Raw genomic sequence first — 24,199 nt, 5'->3', positions numbered from 1 at the left:
CATAACACATTCAGCTGGGTGCCAGGGATGAAACACTTGCCCGGAATCCTCTTCATACTCTGGGTTACATCATTCTCTAATCAAACCTTTTGACTGTACACATTCCAAGTTACTGGGGTTCTTTTATAATGGATTGAAATGAAGATGACCGTTCTTTTTCTCACATTTAAAGCAATTTCATTGTTATTTGGTTTTCAATGTTAGACCCCTTCATGTCTTTATTTTTCAGTTCCTTTCCCAAGTACTAACTTAGAATACAATTAAATTGTGTCAGCAAGATAGCTACTAAGTCCAAAAGGAAAATCAAGCAAATTCTGTTGTTAAATATGTATCGTTAGAATTGGTCCCAAAAGTGTTGTCCTCAGCCAAGAACGTTTTAAAGTTTTGACTTATACCACTGAAATAGAAATGTTTGCAATGCTCAACATTAAGGTTACATTAGTACTATCATCTAACTAGCAATACCTATTGTAAAAGCCTGTAGGCTTTGTATTTATATTTTAGTAAGTGCTAGCGGTCTAGGGTAATGCAGAAGTCTAACAAGGCACCTTATTTGGGTAGCAGTGTAAGGGATGAGTGAATATTCTGGGCAGTTGAAGGCTGTAATGCGAAAACGACCAATGCTAACATCCACTTACTATTGGAAAGCCCAATTTCCCCATACAGTTTTACTTATATAATAATAACAGTTCTAATATAAATATATTGTGAATGTTGTTACCAGTTATTGCTATGTAGGTACATGGCAGTTAATGTCAAATGTTGTCCTTAATTTAATTGAATCTCCTTTAACACCTTTAATACCTTTAACATAAACATTTAAGATATTTAAAATGCACCTCTCCACTCTAAACAGCTGAAACTAAATAAATAAAAGTTTTACATGTAAGAGTTGTTGGAAAGGTTCAGCACAGGAAGTGACTCTGGTGGCTTCTTGAAGCTGTCCCTCCCAGACGTTTGTGTCCCAAATCAGAGCCACACCACTCCCAAGCGGGAAATGACTCCCTTATCCAAGGTCAAGTCTGTGTATGTGTACACTTTCCCTGAGTGCTTACAGTACATGGCGCATTTGTCACTTCCTTTCAACTGAGGAAAATATCATCAGTTCACGTTTCACCTACCAAAAGCTCTTGTAGGCTCAGTCAACCTTGATATAGGTATGATAAAAACAAAATAAATGAAAACAAATAATGCACACTACACTACCCACTCCCCCCCCCCCCCCCAGAACAGATAACTTGTTCCACATGTGGGCTCAGTCACCAGTCAGACACCCTGTAAGGAGCCAAAGTGAAGGTCTCGTTTGTACCCTGGCAGGGTAACAGATGCCCCCCTCCTACACAGTGGCGACGGTTGGGGCGGGCACACAGAGCGAACTAAACGTAATTGGAGTTGATCACAGCACTTTGTAGTAGATTAACACACAGAGTGCACACTGTAACAGTCCGGGGAGGGCAACACAGCTGCACGTCAAGCAGGGCAAAAACAGGTACGTGGAAACAGGGCTGATGCAAAGCAGAGACGTCCTCGGAGAACAACAACTGGGGAAAAAATTGGTAGGTTCTCTCTCAAAACGGGGACCACCTTGAAATGGTCAGCAAAGAAAGGAGGAAAAGTTTCACTTCAGCCAAAGTGTTGAAGAGTTAGTTTTTTAACACATAAACATCAAACATTAACTTTACCATACACAGGTACATTTTCATAATAACGAAATACACTACTGATAAAGCACCTAAAGTTTATTGGAAAAAAGTCATCTTAGTTATGTATCTTGTGCATCACCTTATTGATGTATGTTGTTAGCTACTTATCACTCGAAGGAAATTGCAGTTGGGTCTAATCAGACTCCCCAGATTTGAGTGACCAAGCACTTGTTGAGTTTCTGTCCAATCAGATGTTTCAGATCACAGCATGACTGGATTAGTAAATAATACTGAAAGTAATACTGAAAGCTTATCGATTGACCTTCATTGTAAAGTTCAACAGTGTTCCGAACACGATCCCCGAACAGTCTAACCTCCCAACAAAACTGTCATGAAATCAGTTGCACAAATACGTTTGCTGATCACCAACAAAACCAGAAAATCATTCTTATGATTAACTTTAATAAAATATGTTATTATGCGTATTCATGTATAACACACAATAAATAATATATATATACCTACTTATATTAAGGATTTTAAAAAACTTGTTTGGTTAAATTGGTCAAATGACTTGACCTGTTAAGTCAGATGCAAAATGTATTGATTAAGCATTTCAAATAATCAAACATGAGTTATCAAATATGAAGATAAAACACAAAGATTAAAACGTGGATGTATAATTTACGATTAGAATGAAGATTGATTGGTATAAGTGATGTTAATAGCTTGCCAAACATATTCTCACACCATTGCAAATCCTGTCTAAGATGTCATTTTTGTAGGATGAGATTTGAACCGTGTATGTAACTTTTTACTTTTTATTTATAAATCAGTGCACAGCATTTGCACCCATTCAAATCTTGTGCATATCTGATCATGTCACAATATTTGTATTCCAGTTCTTTCCAAATAACATTTGTTGCTTGTTGAATTGTGTTATTTCAAATGTGCTAATGCCTATTATAATCATTATTAGCATTTCACTGTCATCTAAAGGTTGATTGATAAATGCCAATGAGGGTAAGCTCTTTAAATATTGAAAGTTGCAGTGCCAACGCCAACCATAATTAGTGACTTCACTAAGACTATTGTAAAAACTTGGGTCATGACTGTGCAGAATGACTGAATCATGATTGGTACATTATCTCTGACTAAGAAAATGTCTTGCAGGACTTCCTGCCATTCTTGGTGGTTTTCCTGAGTAAAGTTTGTAGTTAATCAAAAAGGGTGTTACTTTTAGGATCTACTTCCTCTCCTTGATAAAGACTGAGTCAGTTTGAATTGATACTTACCGCTCTGTGAGAAAGTTGTAGCCTATGGCATCGGATGTCTGATGAGTTTGTAATTGTTCATTTGTCATTTCTTGTTCACATAATTATAAGAAGCATCCTCATTGGTTCCATCTCCTCTGTCACAGCTTTAGGTTCATCAGTTATCACACAGACACGGAAAATCTATTATATTCGTAAAATATGTGCTGTGCAAAAATGTACAGGAAATTTGCCATTTCCCACTACTTAGGTTAACTATGACTATTATAACTTAAAAGTATTAAAAGTAGTAGGTTTTCTTGCTCTATAACTGATGCTGGCTTCATAAAATTGCTTTTTTCTTTTTGCAAATGTATAATAATATGTCTGCATTGGAATTATTTGGTACTTTTAAGTTTATGAGAAGTCTTAAACAGGCATAACATATTATGTTGAATACAAATGGAAGGGACTTGGACAATTTAAAGATAATTAAGACCTTGTAACTCACAGCAAACAGACCACTAGGAAGGAAGTATCCCTTTACGACTGCTACAGGGTATTTTTTCCAAAATCCAAATGTATCTTTCAACTCCCAACCAGTGCTAATCAGGATCAGCTGGTGAAATTGAGAGTTTGTTTTTGATGCTTGATCATCTGATTGCTCTTGTTGACTCACAATAATGACTTACGTCGGAAATCTGTCTACCTGGTCTTCACTCTGCATTTTGTTTTTGTGAAAAGTATTATTGATTACGTTTCCATTGTTGAGGAGGTCTGGTGACACACTTGGTAGAGCACAGCCATATGGGTTGAGGCCCAAATGCAGTGGCCTGGATTCGATTCTGGATTGGGCCATTTCTGAATGTCTTCTGCTCTCTCTCCAATAAATTACCTGTCTCTTTGTCCAAAAAGGCCCAAAAATCTTCTTTCAAGACTAAAGGTTTTCCCCTTTCAACCTCCAGATATGTATTTTTTTTCTTTCATTACTGGTGTAATTTGATGCAATTTGGCTAGGCAGGGTGGTGGCAATGGGCTGGGTGACGCTTTGGTAACAGTGTCATCGACCTGGAGAGTCATGGCTTCTCTAAGGCAACAGCAGAAAAAAAGGACAGAGGACAAAACCAACGTTCTTGAGTTGCACTGTGCTCATAACAATCCAAACCCTAGGAACACTCATTTTCGCTTCACACTGCTCCAAAGATTGCTGTTTATGTTAAGTTATCCAAAGACACACTGCTTAAACTGAAAGAGTCTCTTAATGACACTGAACCTTTTATTCCCTGCCAATATGCACTAGTCAGATGCCTGGGGCATTTCTTCCAACTAAACACGCTCAGTAGGGTTTCTAACCTTTACTTGGACCGAGCCGACAATCCCCATAACAAATACCTCCGATGACTCTCAAAACAGATCACCCAGGAGGAGATCAAATCTCCTGTAGTGTTTGTTTCCCCTTCATGACTTTTATTACTGAAAGCTTCCAGAGTATGGCCACAGTGTTGCACCTCAGAGTCAGATTGCATGGACCACCGAAAACCACAAAGTGAAAAGCAAAAACAGATTTGATGTGAAAGCGACAGCCATCTTCAACAGACACACGCCTATTTGGAGGCGTCGTGGATAAATGAGCTTTTCTGAGGGCGTAGGGGGGAGGTGGCTTGGCCATGTTTGAGCAGCTTTGACACTGAACAATGCTGACTGTGCAGAAATGAGCGGCCCTGAGGGTCTTTCAGTCAGAAGCAGAAAGGAGATCCCCGGGGAGGATACAGCGGGACAGGAGAGAACAGGGCGAAGACAGCAGGAGCCCCAGGCAACATGGCTGCCCGCCAAGAACACGTTGGCGGACCTCAGCTGACACAACGCTCCACTACTTGGCCACACAGGATTTCTTTAGTTAAGGCTTACCAAGTGCGTTCTGCCAGAGACAGATCTTGTGAATCCACACATACGCTAACTAATATGAAGCATTTAGTGACGTGCCGAGACCAACCAACATGAAGACACAAGTGTGGTTTGATTATCTGTGTAGTGCATATGGGGGGATTGAAAACGGGCCACTTAAAGTATACAAACACATATTGTCATGTAAATGCACCTTCCCCTTTCACCCCCCCCCCCCCCACACACACACACATGTGCACACACATGCTCAATGCTCATAGGGATGAAGCTGTAACTTGACAGGCATCCAATATATTGATTGTATATGTTACGTAAGGGCTAAGTTGGTTATGCTGGCTTATAGAAAACATATTTTGACATATTCTGATTTGGTTGATGCGCTTAATGACATTGCACTGGAACTGCTGCTACAATCCACTTCAAAACAACAAGAACTGTCAGCAAACCGCCCTTAGTACAGAAACATTTCATCAGTTCAAATGGTTATCGGCAGGCACTTTTATGTTGCCAAAATGATTGCTGACAGTGGTCTTGCTTGTTATAAGGTTGTGTTTTTACATGGTGTAAAGTTTTGAGAAAGCTTTTGACTTTGACTACCTTCAGTGAATGAAGCAATACCCTTAAGTGCCAGAGAAGATTTAATTGCCTGGCACTCCATATGTTTATCTTACAATTAATGCATTTTACAAATGAAAAAGAAACTGCTTGCACAAAACTGATTCTATATTAATATTCAACATACATGACTGAATCAACCTCTAAGTTAGGAAACTCTCCTATTGTAAACATTACCGTTTACATAAATTATCGTTGAGGCAACGACATTGACAGACATGTTAAATGGACTGCCAAAAACACATCCTGCTGTTCCAAATGAGTTGTCATTGGCCTTTGGCAAAACAATATTTATGTAACATACTCATTTTTTTCATTAATTCGTTTGCTGTATTTTTTTTCAAAGCTTAATTGGGACATTTATAGCTTCAGGGTGGAAGCAAGTAGATAATACAGTTTCCCAGCAGCAGGTTCTAGAGGGTGGGGCCAAGCACAGGAGCAGGAGCCAAAACTTATTGAGGGCTTGTCAATGAAGGCATCATGTTGTGGTGTGAGCGAGCTGTTTCGATATTAGGGTAGTAGTATACATTACTGGATAAAACTGTTGGGGATTCAATTCAAATCACTTATGAATCCAGAAGAAACTTCTGATATCTGTGCACAGTTACACATTCAGTAGAAAACAATGATATTTCAAAATAAATTAAGCTACTGACTCTGCTTTGGAATGTAAGTTAGAATTAGACTGTATAAACAAATAAATATGAAAATAAATGTGATGATAAATAAATAAAAACTGTCTGGTTGCATTGCTGTTTCCGAAGTGTAATAGAGATGTACAGTATTTAGAAGTATGCATATCGTTATAGTTATCCAGTTTTGGATTTTTTGTTTTTTTTATTTACAGTGACTGGTAAATACAAACAGTTTTGTGACGTATATTCGTGAAATATTTTCTACACATTATTTGTTTGTTGCTTTGGTAAATGAAAATTAATAAAATATAAATGTAACATGCATTATGCAGTCTTATAATCAAATGAATGTCATGGGGACGGAATTGGAAATGGTAAAAATTATATAGTGAGGTGCTTTGGGGCCGGCTAATATTAGCCTAGGGTGACAGTGTGAAAACATAGCCTCTCTCAAGCGCACACACGCCAAAAAGACCTGACTAGTACTGGCTGATCTCGCAGTACAGTTGGCATGCTGTTTTAGGAATCAACTGATGACTTCCCAGGCCCGCAGCCAGCCGCTAATGTGGTGACAAATGAAGGCAATAATTTGGGGGAAAACCCCTCCCAAAGTGATGCCGACGGTCTCACTTCTTGTAAAGAAAAAGGAGTCCCAGTTTCATGACCGCCCACTTGCCCGGTCATTGAAAGGTCTCCCTTCCGTTCCTCAAGTATTTACTGTGTTGGCAAACCTAATAACACACGTATTCAGGAGCCACAAGATTTTTTTCCCCTAAAATGTGGTTGCTGGGCTCTGAGTGTACAAGCTATTGTAGGACGGACAAGTAATGACTCATGGAACATATTGTGAAATAAAGTATTTATTGAATCACATGTGGTCATCGAAGATTAATTCCACAGCACATTAATGGGAAAGACACACGGGAATAAATCAGACGTTAAATTGGTGGAGGATTAAGAATAACAATATATCTTTATAGTAGTGTCCAGGGAAGTACTGTAATGTATTTTTAATCTTTGATATAGCTCAATGCCAACTTAAAAAATTTAAAAGGTAAGCTCGACACTCTATTGTCTTCCACTTTATGTACATGATTGCAGCATATGTGGGAAAACACAGTAAAACACTTTGTCAACTTCTGTCTGAGTCCTGTCCAAGCAAAGCCAAAATGATATTTGATTAGTTTATCCTGTCACTTTTTCCTCATGACTGATGACTTGATCCTTGTAATCAGGTACTTCCATCAGTATCACACAAATATGATAAAATATAACATTGACTTTCAGTGATCTAGGTCTGGTGTGATTTCCTTATTTCCAGTTTTTCTCAGTCAGGTTTGACTGGCAGGTGTAATTAAACTCTTATGTACTCACTGTCTAACTGGCAGCATTCAAAAGTATACTTTTCACCATTTATGTTTTAAGAGTCATGACAATACCTTTCAATATTGCCATATTAATCTGCCGATAATCCTCTTAAAGTAGGAATTAACTACGAAGCAAAACCTACTTGAAAAAAAGTTTGTAAATACTGACTCAGCTGTGGCAAAACAAACAAAGATTCTGTCAGTTTACATAATTCCATATGCCAAGTGAATTCTGCAAGTCACAATATGTGAGACCAGAAAACCTGCTTGCTCAGTGTTGAGCAATGAATTAATCATTACAGAGATGCTTTTCAACACATCAAAAGATTTGGCTGGATTGTGATATATGCTTTCAGACAAGACAAGATTGATAACTCCCTGCTTGTGCCAGGTAAAGCCACAATCTAATATCTAAGCCTAAGGGGTCTCAGGGAAAAGGGGAAAAAAAGTTTTCAATTCATTTCACAAGTAATAGTCTGGGAGATGTTTTAAATGGGTGCTGACTCCTTTATTAAAATAGTTCAAAGTTAACAATGATTTAGTGTTTTAAAAGGGTAAATGAGGACAAAACAAACCAAACAAAGGCCACAATCAGCACTGGAAAAGCCAGTGTTTGGTTGCTACTGTTTACACATTCAGCGTGTGTAATGATGCCAGATTGTGATAAAGATCATCTGTCAAGTGGTTCTGACCACAGTTATTATAAGAAAGGCTCTCAAACAAATGCAGAGAACACTGTTTTTAGTTACAGATGCTTTGATGTGGTTAAATCCCATCTTCAGTTCCCGTATCTCACATTAAAAAAAGAAGAAGGAATTGTTGGCCTGTGTGAGAATCAGGTAGATCTTCTTGAAGAACCACACTGAAGCGTTGTTGGTGGGACAGCTAAAAGACGGTGGAGTACATTGATTATGGGCACTTTGTCAGTCAAATATCCCTTTCTTCCATCAGTTTGTCCTTTGGTCTGTTTGCTTTTTCAGTGACAAATCCCTAGATTAGGTGGTAATGAATAAAAGCTGAAAATCTCATTCTGAAATGAGGACGAGGAAAAGCGGATGGGAAAAGTGAGTGTAAGCCTACACCCTGCAGCCTAATGCCTCAGACATGGACTCTACGGCCATTACCAGACACTAATTTGATTCCGTCGTATGATTCCGGAACAATCAGCACCGGGCCGTCTTTAAGGACGACTGGCAAAGCCCAGGGAATGGAAGAAGTTTGTTTGCATGGCAACATGGAGACGACACAAAAACAACAAGTGAGAACCTTGGCAGAACTTTGATAAGTCAACGCAAAAGGATTGGAAAAACCTGCCGTGGACACTCGCACCTGTAGTAGTTTGAAGAAATACTGGATTTCAACTTTGAACGGTTATGCTACCACATCTTATGGAATGTCTATTTGGCAAGGAAGTATGCAAGCCTCCATGTTGTCAGGGGAGACCTGATGGAAACTTGTCCCTCATCCTCATTGCCACAGCCAGTTTAACAGCTTTTCCATGGGACTGCTCCCGGTACCCCAACAGGCCCACCCAGCCAAGAGATGCAGGGTTTGATTGGTGTCCCGGGCGAGCCTCCATAAAACTGGTGATCCCAGCATGGTGGTTAACCTCCAGATACTTCACTCCTTCCTACTGTAAAAGCATGTCTGAGGCGTCAGGCCCCACTAAGCTGAGCAGTGCTTCTCCCAATCTTTTGCCCCTTCCTTCACCAGAATGCTAACGCTAACCTTAGCTGTCCGTGTCAATCGAACTGTGCAATGGGAGTTGGAGATGACCTCAAGCACAGGTTCAGAGCACGTTCTGGTTTATTAGCTTATAATGGTTAAGGTTACGATTAGGGTAAAGGAAACTAATTCTCAACCTTCAATTAGAGGGAACTGTTTAGAGCCTGTGGCAGCCATGGGCCTTAGTCTGTGCCATGTAATTCTATTACCCAGTACCTTTGGGAAAATGGAATGGTATACATTACCATGCATGTGTATCCCAACTGGGGAAAAGGCCACCAGGAGGTTACTAACCCATGAATCAAAATCCATACAGAAACGTCCTCCATAGGTGACATGAAAGCTAGGTAGTGATGGTGGCAAGAGATCCTAATTGACCTATCATGTTGCAACTAGAGTGCTTTCTCAGAGCAGGGTGGAACTGTCACTTGAAAGGATGGAGAGAGTGACACTGAATTTTATTTATGGCAGTATCAAAGAGTTTCCAGTGAAAACAGAGCATAATTGAATCAACTATATACCACAAATACATTGCTATCTAGCAGATTGCTTCAGCTGAGATTTGAGGGGGCAAAGTGATGAAAGGGGTGAATGAACTTTATTGTTTGCCTGCTCTTACATTCACCCAGCCTTGTCATTGCCCACACATGTTGTATATCATTGAATTTAAGTCAAATTAGGAATTTACTGAAAGTGCAATAAAATATTATGTTCATGCATAAACAAAGCAAAACATCAAACCCATTGGATTCAAACAAGTTGAATCCAGACTCTAAACATTTCATGTGACGCACTTACAGTACACCAGAACACGTACACATTTTTTGTAAGAATTGTGGGAAGTGTAAAGAAAACAATTCTGTTTCCCTCCACAAACAGTCATTACACACCTGTGTGGTCTGTGCGCAGGTCTACCTAGCTTGACGTCACAGACCCTCACCCAAACTCACGGCACATGATGTTTAGCAATATTGTGTACCTCCACAGTCTGTCTGTTATTTTTGTAGATTTGATCTACAACGAGGACTTCATAGTTAGCACGTAACCCATGTCCAGCCTTTTAGCTGGTTACAGGACTGAAAAGATGTAGAATTAAGTATACTGTACTCATATGTTTATTGTGAAGTTAATTTAATTTATTTGGAGTTACTTCAATTGTACAGAATACTGTACATTAAATTATATTATACAATTACAATGATAAATCAGAATCAGAAAGGGATTTATTCACCATGAAAGTTTGCACAGACAAGGAATTTGCTTTGGCAGGAAGGTGCATACAATAAATATATAGGAATCTTAAATTTAGATATATGGTCTAACTATACTAAGGATACATAAACTAGCAATACTAAGTGGAATACAATTTTTTTTTAAAGTAATATAAATCCAAGCTATACTTTATTCTTCTCCATAGATTTTTCCATCTCCAGAGATGTGAAATATTGAAACTTAATCTCGTCAAAGGAGTAATATTAAGGTGAGCAAATTGGTCTGTCATCTCAGTAAAATGTTGACTTAGTCTATAGTCCCTGTCACAGGGTAAGGGTGGATTTATAGTTGTGTCATACAAGTCTTTCACGAAAATGACAACTTTGAGGTCACAAGACCTCATAGTTGCACAGTATGATTTTACTTTACTAAATCAGAGCTTTTCCTGCATGCAGGCTTTTGAAACTGTTGCACTATACGTCAACTGACTAGGTTGGTGCAGAGTTAATGTGCAGTGTCTGGCTGACAATAAATGCAGAAATAGTGCTATGGAAATTGCTCTAATGTATATTGGACATTTCATGACATCAAACTTATGAAGCGAGCCTTTGTTCGTCTTATTGTCTCTTTACACAGTTGTTGTTGTGAGCATGGACTAGACTGCAACTCACCAAACGCATCTGCGCCTGTGGATTCGTAGCTCACAGAGGAGGCTGGGAGCTATTGCATCATTTTCTATGAGCAATGAACATCCTATGAAAATTCTCAGACATTACAAGCAAATGTATTATTTAATTTGTGAATCGTGAATCGACAGACTGATGTATTTTTGCCTTGAATCATACCTTTATAACATGTTGACCATGAATCTTGTTTGTTTGAGAACATACTGTATAATTGGATTTTACATTGTGTAAGGTTACATACTGTAATTACATCCATTATTCTGTTCTGTGTGAGCTGATTTTGAACTACATGACTGGACTGGAGAGCGGAGATTGTTAATATGGGCTACAAGCCATGATTGATTTGCTAGTAAAAGTTTTTCAGAACTGCTGCATTATGACTTAAAATAGGACACTTTTATTCCAGTGAAACACTTGTTGGTATCGTCATCCAAGGTTTCATATTGGTGATAAATAAATAAATAAAACAGTGTGGTTTTAGCACAGCTAGTGACACCCAAATAATAAAACATGTGTTTCTCCACATTTCAAAGGCACAAGTGACACATTTTCTGGACTGTATAAAATAAATTGGCGGCTTGTCTTTGTGAAACTGTAGCAAACACTGGAATGCATGGTTGTAAATTGTTTGGTATAATGATTAATTTAACAGGCCTTATCGTGCTGACAACAATAATGGTGACAATGATGGGGATGATACAGTAATGTTTTATAAACTTTTACATTTAATTCTCATCATGATCATCTAAATTGCATCACATGACACTTAATGCAGTTTTTAGTATTATTACAAGACATGAAAATGAAGAACATAATCATTGACAACACTGGTAACTTGTCACATGTGAAGTTACAGTAGCAAAACTACCAGACACAATCTACGGTAAGATTAAAACCAGTCTTTGTCTCATGTCATTTAGAAAACTATTTCAAACTGGAAACACAATATCGTTTTTGACCTAAGAAGTGCCTGTTCTTTCATTTGTGTGTGTTGAATGGATATTCTAACCAAAGTAATATCTAACAAAAACAAAGCATGGGAACAGCAAATACTATTGAGTGTGTTAAGCAAGACAGCCAAGATAGAGAGAGGATTATTGTACACTAATGCAAGAATGATACATGTAATGGAAAAAATACAAAGATCCCAAATATGTTACGTTGATTACATTTTGTGTCTCATTTGCTCAAATCACACTGCGAATACTAACGAAAGCTTGTTCGTTTTGAGGTTCAGGCAGGAGAGTCAGTAAAGTATTTACTTGACACTTTATTTCACACTGTACAATACATGATTGTAATACTTGAATTTGGCATAATGGTTATGCTCGCTTTAAATGAACATTTTACATTTTGTAAAAAAAAAAGCATTCCACTTCCCTTCCATTCCCCAAACATAGAGCAACGATCTGTTAATGGTAAAACCATAATGTACAACCCTAGATAGTTAACTCAGAGATAGTTCAGTTTACTTGTTCAACTCTGAGAATGGAATGAAATTGGCTGGAGTTGTACTTGGTCACAGCATGTATTGATGATAACAATCTATGATCATATAGGTTAATTACAAATTTACGGTCCTTCCATAACATTAGTTTGACATGTGGTGCCTCCATCACTGAACACTTCCTTACCACAAGGGCACAGGGTAATCATTCAGTCCTACAATCAGTCAGTTAATTAGACCTACAGTGCCCTCCAAAAGTATTGGAACAGTGAGGCCAATTCCTTTATTTTTGCTGTAGACTGAAAACATTTGGGCTTGACATCAAACGATGAATGTGAAACCAGAGATCAACGTTTCAGCTTTTATTTCCAGGTATTTACATCAGGATCTGATGCACAAATTAGAAAATATCACCTTTTTGTTCGAACCCACCCATTTGTCACGTGAGCAAAAGTATTGGAACATATGACTGACAGGTGTGTTTTGTTGCCCAGGTGTGTCCTATTACATACATTATTCAATCAATAAATACCACTGAATGTCTACACTCAGGTTCAGATTGGGTAAGATAGGTTTTGTCTATGCAGACTGTATTCAGAGGTGAAAACAACATAAAAACCGGAGCGCTGTCTTTGGGTGAAAAACAAGCAATTGTGAGTCTTAGAGAAGATGGAAAATCAATCAGAGCCATTGCAGAAACATTGGCCATAGCCAGTACAACCATTTGGAATGTCCTGAAGAAGAAGAAAACTACTGGTGTACTAAGTAACAGACGTCGAACAGGTAGACCAAGGAAAACATCAGCAGTTGATGACAGAAACATTGTGAGAGCTGTAAAGAAAGACCCTAAAACAACTGTTAGTGAGATCAGCAACAACCTCCAGATGGCAGGAGTGAAGGTATCACTATCTACTGTTCGCAGAAGACTTCATGAACAAAAGTACAAGGGCTACACCAGAAGATGCAAACCACTCATTAGCAAGAAGAATAGGAAGGCCAGGCTGGAATTTGCCAAAAAGTACAGAGATGAACCTCAAAAATTCTGGGACAAAGTTTTATGGACTGATGAGACAAAGATTAACTTTTACCAAAGTGATGGAAAGGCTAAAGTTTGGAGAAAGAAAGGAACTGCTCATGATCCCAAACACACAAGCTCATCTGTGAAACACGGTGGAGGTAATGTCATGGCTTGGGCTTGCATGGCTTCTTCTAGGACGGACTCATTAATCTTCATTGAGGATGTAACACATGATGGCAGCAGCAAAATGAACTCGGAAGTCTACAGAAACATTTTGTCTGCCAATTTAAGGAAAGATGCAACCAAACTGATTGGCAGAGCCTTCATCATGCAGCAAGATAACGACCCAAAACACACTGCCAAAACAACAAAGGAGTTCATCAGGGGCAAGAAATGGAAGGTATTAGACTGGCCAAGTCAATCTCCAGACTTAAACCCTATAGAGCATGCATTTTACCTGCTTAAGAGGAGACTGAAGGGAGGAACTCCACAAAACAAACAACAACTGAAAGAGGCTGCAGTGAAAGCCTGGGAAAGCATCAAAAAGGAAGAATGCAAAAGTTTGGTGACGTCAATGGGTCACAGACTTGCTGCAGTTATTGAAAGCAAAGGATTTGCAACTAAATATTAAGTCTTATTCACTTAAATATGTTTTAAGTATATCTGTTCCAATACTTTTGCTCACATGACAAATGGGTGGATTCAAACAAAATGTGATATTTTCTTAGTTGTGCATCAGATCCTGATGTAAATACCTGGAAATAAAAGCTGAAACGTTGATCTCTGGTCTCACATTCATTATTTGATGTCAAGCCCAAATGTTTTCAGTCTACAGCAAAAATAAAGGAATTCGCCTCACGGTTCCAATACTTTTGGAGGGCACTGTATATCGGATCAGGTCTTTAATATGTCACCCAAAATAAGGAGACCCATAAACTCATGGGACGTGGTTGTCTCACCGGGATTAGTTTGGGTATATCTCAGTGTTGGCATCATGAAAGCAGCAATATCAGGGTTCTCACTCTACATGCTTGCACCAACTGAAATATTCGTTTTGCCCCAAAACGTCACCATCTTTGCCAAAACAACATAATAGCAGTCTCTGTCTTCTTCTCAAACACACATTCTTTTTCTCTCTCACACACACACACACACACACACACACACACACACACACACCCTGACCACTGGCATTGGCCTCCCTCACACCGGACCATCGCATCTGCGGCTGTCATTGGCACATGCGAAAACCTTCAGCGCAGCACTGTGCAAAAAGCATTAAATAAGCCTGTGTAATAAAACGGTTATTTATAGGACCATAACAGCCTTGTAGTTTGTCTTGCACAAACCCCAGAGGAGGAACTGAGACACTCAATCCTTCCTTAGACACTTACTGAGACTGCAGCGGAGACTACTGCACACTCATCGCCCCTCCCCTGCCTGCCTATGCATAGATTTCTGATGTAAACCAGTTAGGTTCCTCCATTTTTTAGGCCACATGAAAGCTGAAAAACGTATTAAAAATTAAGCGGATAACAATTTGTGGTGAAGACTGAGCACAAAAAAAAAAGAAAAAAAAAAGCTAAGGCAAATCTTGTGCTCTCTCAGTATTCCTTATGATGTCATTGGGAAAAATCTGTAACATCATTAAATATACGAAAAAGAAAAGGAGAAAAACTTGTGACACCGCACTTGCGGCATGGTGAAAAAATGTGTCCCTCAGTTGTTAAAATTCTAAATGAAATAGGGCCGGGGATGAAATGTTTTGTCAAAAAGATTTGGCTTACCATGAGGTACGTGGAGTTTTGACAAGTGCCTCTGGCTTGCCTCGACTCAGCTGGGGGTATACTGTTGACGATCTTGATGAAACGGGTCTCCCATGAGAACTGATATGTTCCTTAGGTTCTCACACCAGGATCCGGCATGTGAGTGGTATTTTCCAGTTGGTGCCACTGAAATGGGTAAACCCTCCATTAGTTCATAGGAAGACTGTATGTGGCCTCCATCCATCCGAAGCGTGGGAAACAAAAACATCCTTCCTACAGCTAGCTTCCTCTGTGGCAGCCATGGCATTAAAAACTGCAAAGGAGCATGGAATATGTAGTTGCACAACAAGCACCCATCTGGAAACTTGTGCGTAGGCCATTAGGATTTTTTATGTTAGCTTATTTCTTGATATTTTCATTCCCAAATATTACAGCATTTTGGTATTTAAAAAATTCACAGATTATAAATGGGATGGACATGATTAATTGAGTAGTAAATGTTGCATTTAAGATATGTTGTTTCTTCTGCTCTGTACTAAGCACTGCACATTACAAGGCACTACTGTAATTGAGACATCATTGCCAGACTTTTGTTAAAGAATTGAGATGTAATCGTTGCACTGTAGTATTATCCTTTTGTTACCCATTTATTAACAGTGAGATAGAATTGAGTTGTTAACGTAGCTACATACCTGAGCAATACAGTTCTTATTGTTGAACTGTAGTTGCGCTGTAGTATTATTGTAGTATTGTAGTGTACTGTAGTATTATTTTTGTTCATCGTGCCTGAGATAACTTTGCGATGCGGCTAGTGAATGCGAACTGTTTTTGACTCTTGACAATAGAAATACTGTAGAACTATACATTTCCGATACTTTACATTCTGCTGTGCTTTCTATTTGCACTATTTGTATGTCGCTTTGGATAAAAACAACAGCAAAATGAAGTAAATGTAAATATACATAGAAATCTGCTGCAAACTACTCATAGCACAAATTCAACAGTCCACTGTTCCCAAGAATGGAAAAACAATGGTTAATAAAGTCACACAGTTAAATATCAGATCTAGTTACCCAACCTCTCATCAATATGCCATGATAAGAGAAAAAAAAATCACTCCTAAATGGAGCCCTGAAGTCCAAGACAGGAAGCAGTGTGATCCTACTATTGAGAAATGTATCATTCTGAAATGTTCATTCCCACTGGGGGTGGGAATGTCAACAAGGTTTGTGCTTCGGACGTCTACAGTGAACGTGACTCTGCTGCTGCTTGGCCAGAAGGTGTCATCGAGTTGCGCAGCTCTCTGTAGCTTGCATTGGAGAGAAGCAGCAGACTTTCATGTCGTTCTCGATGTGGTGGGGTGTCAGGCCTCAGATTTCTTTTAGCAAACCTCACATTTCTGGGCATACATTGTAGGCTTGCACTTGATGTAAGGGGTCTTCCCATCTGAATACTTGTCACAAACCCCCATCTTATACAGTAATTGAGACATCAACAGCTTTGCCACACAGTAAAAGCCAAGCTGATGTATTCTATGCCCTGACCTCTATAGAAGGGTGTGTGGTTTTTTTTTTTTTTGGGGGGGGGGGGGGGGGGGGGGGGGGGTGAGTGTTGCTTGTCTGTGCAGGGGATTGAAGGGGTGATGTGGCTCGTTCCAACATTGCCTCAAGTATGGGTTATTGGTTCTCTTGTACCTGTGGAAGTAATTCCGTTGTACAGTAGTCAGAACTCTAAAGCAACAGCTGTCTTGTGAGCAAGTTCTGACAGGAGTTTGATAATCTCCTCAGTTTGCTTGGTCTAGTGGTGTTTTAGCGCTGGACTACGCAGTAGTGGTTCCATTGAAGGGACTCAGGTCTGGGGTTAGACTGAAGACCTGAGCTTTGTTAGTTGAGTCTTATCATTCTTCAACGTTCCTGAACTTTAAGCTGCAGAGAGAGTTTCAGTCCGACCAACAGTTTCCTGAAGGTTCGCAGCTCGTGGCTTTCAATCCGTAGTTCGGAAAAGCTTCCTTCACGGTAAAGAGTTTCAAAAGCTTGTCCAGCTTGTGGGGACATGGAGTGGTTTGGGGTCTGCAAGGTTGTCGAGGTGCCCGTTAGAGAACTTTTCCCAGTTGAGAAGCAGATCGGGATCAGCATTGTAGAAGGTAAAAATGTGGCTTGTTTTATTGTTGATGAGGACACATTAGCCACTGCCACTACTAAGCATTTTGTTCATGTACAATAAAGGTCAAGCATCAATGGCATGTTGCATGCCAGGCTATTGCTAACACTTCAGCCACTTGCTAAGAGAGCCACGTTACTGGTTAGGCCTGTCGATGTTTTGTCAAGACTGCTGCTAGCTAGTTGGTTGTATTTCGTGATTAAAGAAATCATAGCATGTGACGAAGTCTGTATTCCAAACACAGCTTCTAACAGAATGTAACACACAAGTTGATCACTGGAACATTTACATTTAGTCATTTAGCAGACGCTCTTATCCAGAGCGACTTACAGTAAGTACAGGGACATTCCCCCCGAGGCAAGTAGGGTGAAGTGCCTTGCCCAAGGACACAACGTCATTTGGCACGGCGGGGAAACAATCCGGCAACCTTCTGATTACTAGCCCGACTCCCTCACCGCTCAGCCATCCGACTCCCTGAACATCTCAAAAATGTCTTGAGTCTCACTACCACTGTATCAACATGATCGAACAGCTAACAATAAGAACTGCGTTATCTTTTCTGTGCTAAAGACCGAGTCTGAGATGTCTTCTTACATTTTCTCGATGCCACAACCATAAGAACACAACCCACTCAGGTTGGATGGGAGCTGTTGGCAAAATCATTATTGTGGACCATGTCGAGTGTTTCCACAGTGACAAAGATGCTTTCACACCTGATTTAGTGTTTCCGAACAGACCGATTACACATTTGCACAATGAAACCTTGTCTAGCAGGTTTGGGGTATTCAGGTGCAGTGGTATACTATCCATCGCCATACAGTGCCATCCATAATCATTCCAGAGCACTGTCTAAAGACATCAACATCCACTTCTAGAGGCAATGTATGTTGATTCTTGTCAAGAATGAGAGTAATTCTTAGGCCTTAGGTGTTATCGGTGAGAGGTTTTCCTCATCAAGCGAAAGGATGAAGTTCCGGTCTCCATTATAAAAACGTCTCCTTGTGTTGGGTATGTGAGTTTGAGTGTACGAGAGAGTAAGAATTAGGGAGAGGATGAGTTACTAAATTAGGTGAAGACAGACGGAGAGAGAAAGAGAGTACTGGGAAAGGTTGTAACCCTTTCTGTAGATATAATTGAGTGTTTATCAAAATGAATGCTTATGTCAATAGATGTTTTGATCTATTCTTGTCAAACGTAACAATATCACACAGTAAAGAAAATCCTATCATATGGATAATATGTATTTATTTCTGCAGAGGACGACACGAGGAGACAGGAAATACTGCCACTCTGTGTTCCAAAACAGACAGTGCTACAGTAGAATGCGTCTTACTGGAGCGCACCTTACCAAATTATCACATACCTCATGAATACCCTCTGGATCAACGGTAGTGTAGGGTGACATCAACACAACTTGTGAAAGATATTTATAAGCAGACAAAAATACAATTAACATATAATCAATATCTAATGTCAAGCGGGCATTTGTTTTACCTAAGTAAAACCCACGCTACAAGTTATTATAAAGAGAGAGGCATCACCAGTATTTTGACATGATGACAGTTAAAATGTAGCTATTTTCACAGGCTATTGTTTTTTCATGAGGTGTTGCTTCGCGTTAGTATACCGGACCCAGTATTAAGTGTCACGTCCATCACAGTTGAGATGGAGAGTTTGCGTCGGACAACTCTAATGAGCCAAGATCTTATTTGCGTGTTTACAACCTTTTAGAGGCACACACACCAATCAAATGGTTGGAACTTGCTTGTGAGAAAATAAACAAATCTATCTCATTCCCCTGTGAATGCAGAAGCAAGTAGCCTAACATCATCGCAAGAAACATAATTACGAAGCCAGACAAATTATCGAAAATATATACGTTAACATGATAAATGATATCCCCAAAATAATATAATGCAGCCAATTGATGAGTTCTGAGCAGGAGAAATATTCAATAAGAGCATATCTTGGATTGACAATACCGGAGAGAAAAAGGGGGTGATGTAATGTATTACCATATTGAGAGATTTTACGGTTATAGACTATTTGGAAGAAAAAAAAAATATATAAATTGACATGACATACACGCTTAACATGCTTATCATCGCGCACTATCATGGTGCAATAGTAGTTCCAGTTATTTAATTGGCCTACCCATAATAATAAAAAGAGTTGTCCATATTTAAAGATTTTTTCCTGTACAGTCCTACAGAGTCTTCAACAATTGCTTTAGAATCCAAGATTACATCTTTTTTATTTGGTCTTATTGGCTCCAGAGCTGTATAATCACATATTGAGCCTATTCCTGACGATTCGTTTTAGTGGCATCTCAAAGTACACTCAAAGCACATTTAGTGCAATCGTTTCGCAGCACTCAAGGGTCCGGTGGTTTGATTTTTTGGTCTGATTCGAATTTTTTGATCAAAAATGAACAGAACTAGAATGATTTAATTATACATGTGTATGACGCGCTCCTCAAGACGCAGGTACAATGGGGGTGTGAGGGGGGGCACATTTGGCAAGGTTTACAAGTAAGAGGTTGGGCCATTACTCAGGTTATCATGACATCACCAGTAGTGAGCTATAAAGCCGTGAGTAGTAATTCACAGAGTTAGAGAAGCACTTGAGAAGCTTGGAGTAAGGAGCAGCCGGGGCAAATAAAGTTTATCAGCCGATAAGGTTTAATTTTGAACTTTACCACAGAGGACTCACATAGGCTACCAAGCTTGTCAGGATGAACTTCTTGCATTTGGTGGCTTGTGGACTTATTATCACCTTGCTGTCAGTTAAGACTGGGGCAAAACCTTTAACACAGGCGCAACAGAAGGTGAGACTATTTTACTGATTTAAACGATATATCGAAACCAAAAACGTTTTTTTTAAGGATTGCCAGTGTTATCAATCTATCAGACGACTATTGTTGTTAAGGTTTGTGATGGCCATTATGTCATCCAAGCAAAGTATGTTGAATGAACAGATGTGTTTGGACATAGATGGAATTGGTCATCCTTACACAATTAGATGTAATGTTTTGTACAGTTTAACTATAGGCCAGTGTAGAAACATAAAATGATGAAGGTTTGTTAAGCAGATGTGCTTCCAGAAAGGTCGCGTATTGAAATTATCCAAGAGTTTCCTACGCAACATGTTGACCCTGTCTTAGCGCGGGTAGGCTACCCAAGCGCGCATGCAGTCCACGGCAGATGCGCGCAGGCAAGAAGGATGAAACAAGGGGCATCGATTAAATCCATATTATACTGGAATCTGCGTTGCTTTAATGAAAGAAAACTAAGACATCAATAAGTACAAACTGTTTTCGCTGCAAGTTGCATTGAAAATGTTTTGCTTCGTCTGATAAGTGTGCAAAAGCGCATCGACATAACAGGTGAAACGCCGACTGAATGCTTCACTATTTCAGCACCAATTTGCGCCTTCAAGCAGTCACTAAATTAAGACGGATTAAAAAACTATTTACGACAACATATTTCTTGAAAGCGTAGGTTTCTGCACGAGAACATCTCTATTGCATTGTGCACCTGTTTTGCTTTCTGACGCAATTTCAAAAGAACAGTTTTCTATATCGAAAATAGGTGTAGCTACACAGTTCCGAGGTGGACCTCTATGAAGGTTAGCTTATTAAATAGCCTACTGCCTTTTCAGTATCTTCACGTTCTAACATTTGGATAAAGTGTAGACAGTACTCATATTTTAACTATTGTGCGTCCATGATAGGCTTAAGGAAAATGCTTTATGTGGATAGCCTGTATTTAGATTTCGGGAACACTGGAACGTGATGTAAAATATTCCTTTTGTAGTTTGCGAGTGCAGGCTCTTTTTTCTTCGCATCTCAATTTAGCCTATATATTTTCAATCAGGTAACAACAAATTGCGTGTCGTTTATTTAAGGAAGTGGGTTTTGCATAACTGGAATATCATGTATTTGTATCCAGTCTCTTAGAAGTTTGCTGGGGGAAGAGTTGGCGGAGTTTCTGGAGTCGGATGAACAGGAGAGGAGGCTGGAGACTGTCCGTTCTCGAGTACGCTTGCTTCGAGATCTGCGCATGGACACTCGCGCCAAGGGGATGTGGGCGCGCCTGCTGAACGACCAGCCAAGCGGGCGGAGACACAAACAGAGCACCAAGAAAGGAGGGGCCGGGTCCCGGAACGGGAGTGGATGCTTCGGACACAAGATGGACAGAATAGGCACCATTAGCGGCATGGGCTGTTAGGAGATGGAGCAATCAATAGTGTGGGTATGTGTCCCTTCCTCGCAAATCACCTAAATGAACAATAGATAGAAAACAACATCAAACGGTATCGCAGTTTGAAGTGACTATCTGATACGTGATTACTAATTATTCATTCATCATTTACGATGAGTTATAGTGTAATGGTGCTATTAGACAATACCTATCTGATGAAATGCAGTTAATAAATGACAAACGAAAGCAGACAGGAGGAAGGACATGACAAATGCCTATACCAATTGGATGACCATGAACAGAATTTATCTATAATCTAATTTAATTTTTCTGTGGAGACAATGAGGTCACATGAACATGCAGTGAGGCAAAATGTCACTTTCTCTTTCATACCGTGTTGCAACTACTTTGCAACTAGTAACTTCTTCCTTATATGTTGTCTAAAAGCCCCATTGCTTTCCTGAACTGAACAGTGTGTCCCAAACTAACTGAAGTGACAGAACCAGCTGTTTTTAAAGAGACAAATCCCATAGATTTAGTGCACGGAACCTTCCTGGAGATGTATGATTGCTGTAAGAATTGTAAAAGCCAACATGAGGTCAGGACGTCTATCCACGTCATCATAAATGATCAAATCTGCTAGATGAACCTCTGGTGTTATTATAGATAGGGGCAAAAGTTCATGTTATGAAACTGCATAGATAGCCTACAAAGTCATTGCCCAGTGATTTTCATTACAGACCTATATTTCTTGGTGGAAGATGAGTAGATTTCCCAGACTTAAAAGCTGACATGCACACACACACAGACTAAGCGCAGTCAAGACAACTGTTGTGTGTTCATGTTGTGAGAATGTTACAAGGTCACATTAAAGGGGAGGTAGAAAGGATGAAGTACCGAGGAGGCCAGGTGACACACAGTAGCCAGAGGCTTTGGGGCCTTCTTGTGGTCATGTAATAGTGAAATCCTTGTAAGGGGATGACGTTTGTGGCGCCTGCAAACGTTGTGACTCACTGAGTGTTTGTAACTCACTGTTTCACAACCTCTGACAACACATTGGCTAGTATAAGGGTTTGGTGCTAGAGGCACAGACTGTGGACGTGTGGTAGAGCAGATATCATTTGTACAGAGACTATGAATGCACACACCATATTACTACAATTTATGGAAGGGTGACTAAGGACTATTTTAAAGGCACAAATAAATGCTCTCTTGGTGTAACCATACATCTCCTCTCTCTTTTCTCTCCAGACAGTTCTGACGATGGGTTAGGACAACTTGGATTCAGTTTGTCCTCACCTGAGGGAAAGTGATGGATTTTTTGGTACGAAAAGCCACCATGACCAGCATTGACGAGGACTGAGACAACAGCGCTAGAAAACCCATATGTACAACATAAAAAGACCAACACACACACATACACCCACACACTACAAGATGGAGGACAATGGTGTAAAAAACACAAACTGCAAAGCTGTATATTGTTGCTGCTGCTGTACATTCATGTACTTCATTCCTGCATAAATGTATTTATGTTAAAAAACAAACAACTATTTATATGTTTATAAAAGAGATATTTATAAATATGAGTTTTATTTATGTAACATTTGGAAAATGGATGAAAACTGCAGGTCAATCCGTTTGTAACTTTTTTTTTTGTCTTAAATAGTTGTAAATGTTTTCAAAATGATAAAAAAAAACATTCCATGTGCACTTATGGACCTCCTCCCAGTTCTTATTTATTGGGACAGATATGCAATGATTAAGAATAAAATATGGAAGGACAGAACAACTGTGGTAGGCTTATAGTCTCTGGTAGTAGGTGCTAATACAATTGCCTTCTAGCCACTTACGTGAAGACTACTAAATTATAGTGCAGTACAATATAAAGTTCAGGCATCTGGAAGGTTTCTAACCTTGGCTATCATACAGAAATGTATCATAAAAGAACCTGTCCATGTTCATTAGTACTCCTGGGACTCAGTCAAACACCTGTCCGTCAAAATGTCCGTCGACATTTTTGGATATCACAAGACTGAGAGTCACACTTTGAGATAAGGTCTAATAAGTCCTGGATATATTAGAAATCAACAGCAAACCTCTACCGTTGAAGACCAGCAATGTGTCCCTGAAACACAAGAGGGCAGCAAATGTGCTAGGAAACACTTGCAGCCCAACAGACATAATGGAAATGGCAACTGAGGGCTCATGCTTGTCAAGGAGGGTAGTCTATTCCAAGTGGCATGTCAGCTCTTTATAAGCCTGTCAATATACTGAGCTCTTAAGTTCATCACCACAGTCAGCCCCATAATTACAGCAAATACAATTACTTGGGGTCAAATGTTTAACAGCCCGTATGTAGAAAATGACCTTTGTGACACTGGCAGGTTAGGTCCTCCATAGAAAGGCGAATTCCAAAAGTTAATATTGACCGTCTGATTCTATATTTTTTGTTAATGTGTAGACTAAAAGGCAATGATGATAAAGTATGAATGGCCCAACCCTATGTATGTATGGAGTTGTTGGAGAAATTGTGTAAATGGCAGACACTCTGGATTACGCCTA

At 39.5% G+C, this 24,199-nt stretch overlaps 1 protein-coding gene across 4 annotated transcripts; it reads left to right on the top strand.

The window, feature by feature from the left end:
• The first annotated feature begins 20,051 nt into the window (after positions 1-20,051).
• nppc (natriuretic peptide C) lies at positions 20,052-23,345 on the top strand. 4 transcript variants are annotated; one of them, XM_047036977.1, is made up of 3 exons: positions 20,052-20,259; positions 21,383-21,681; positions 22,890-23,345. In XM_047036977.1, exons 1-2 carry the CDS (start codon positions 20,167-20,169, stop codon positions 21,659-21,661), a joined length of 372 nt encoding a protein of 123 aa, XP_046892933.1. In that variant the 5' UTR covers positions 20,052-20,166; the 3' UTR covers positions 21,662-21,681; positions 22,890-23,345. The 4 variants fall into 4 exon arrangements, with proteins under 4 accessions (XP_046892933.1, XP_046892931.1, XP_046892932.1 ...); XM_047036975.1 differs by having other exon boundaries at positions 22,886-23,345; XM_047036976.1 differs by having other exon boundaries at positions 21,383-21,685.
• Positions 23,346-24,199: the final 854 nt, after the last annotated feature.

This window comes from Hypomesus transpacificus, chromosome 16 (genome assembly GCF_021917145.1).
Source record: "Hypomesus transpacificus isolate Combined female chromosome 16, fHypTra1, whole genome shotgun sequence".
NCBI lineage: Eukaryota > Metazoa > Chordata > Actinopteri > Osmeriformes > Osmeridae > Hypomesus > Hypomesus transpacificus.
The sequence above is the reverse complement of the archived record's forward strand: the minus strand, read 5'-3'. Positions and strand labels throughout refer to the sequence as shown.

What these genes read in the sequence shown, in the direction of transcription:
- nppc (XM_047036977.1), top strand. Translation starts at nt 20,167, where the DNA reads ATGAACTTCTTGCATTTGGTGGCTTGTGGACTTATTATCACCTTGCTG. An exon ending in TAACACAGGCGCAACAGAAG is followed by an intron (nt 20,260 to 21,382) that starts GTGAGACTATTT and finishes ATTTGTATCCAG; the next exon opens with TCTCTTAGAAGTTTGCTGGG.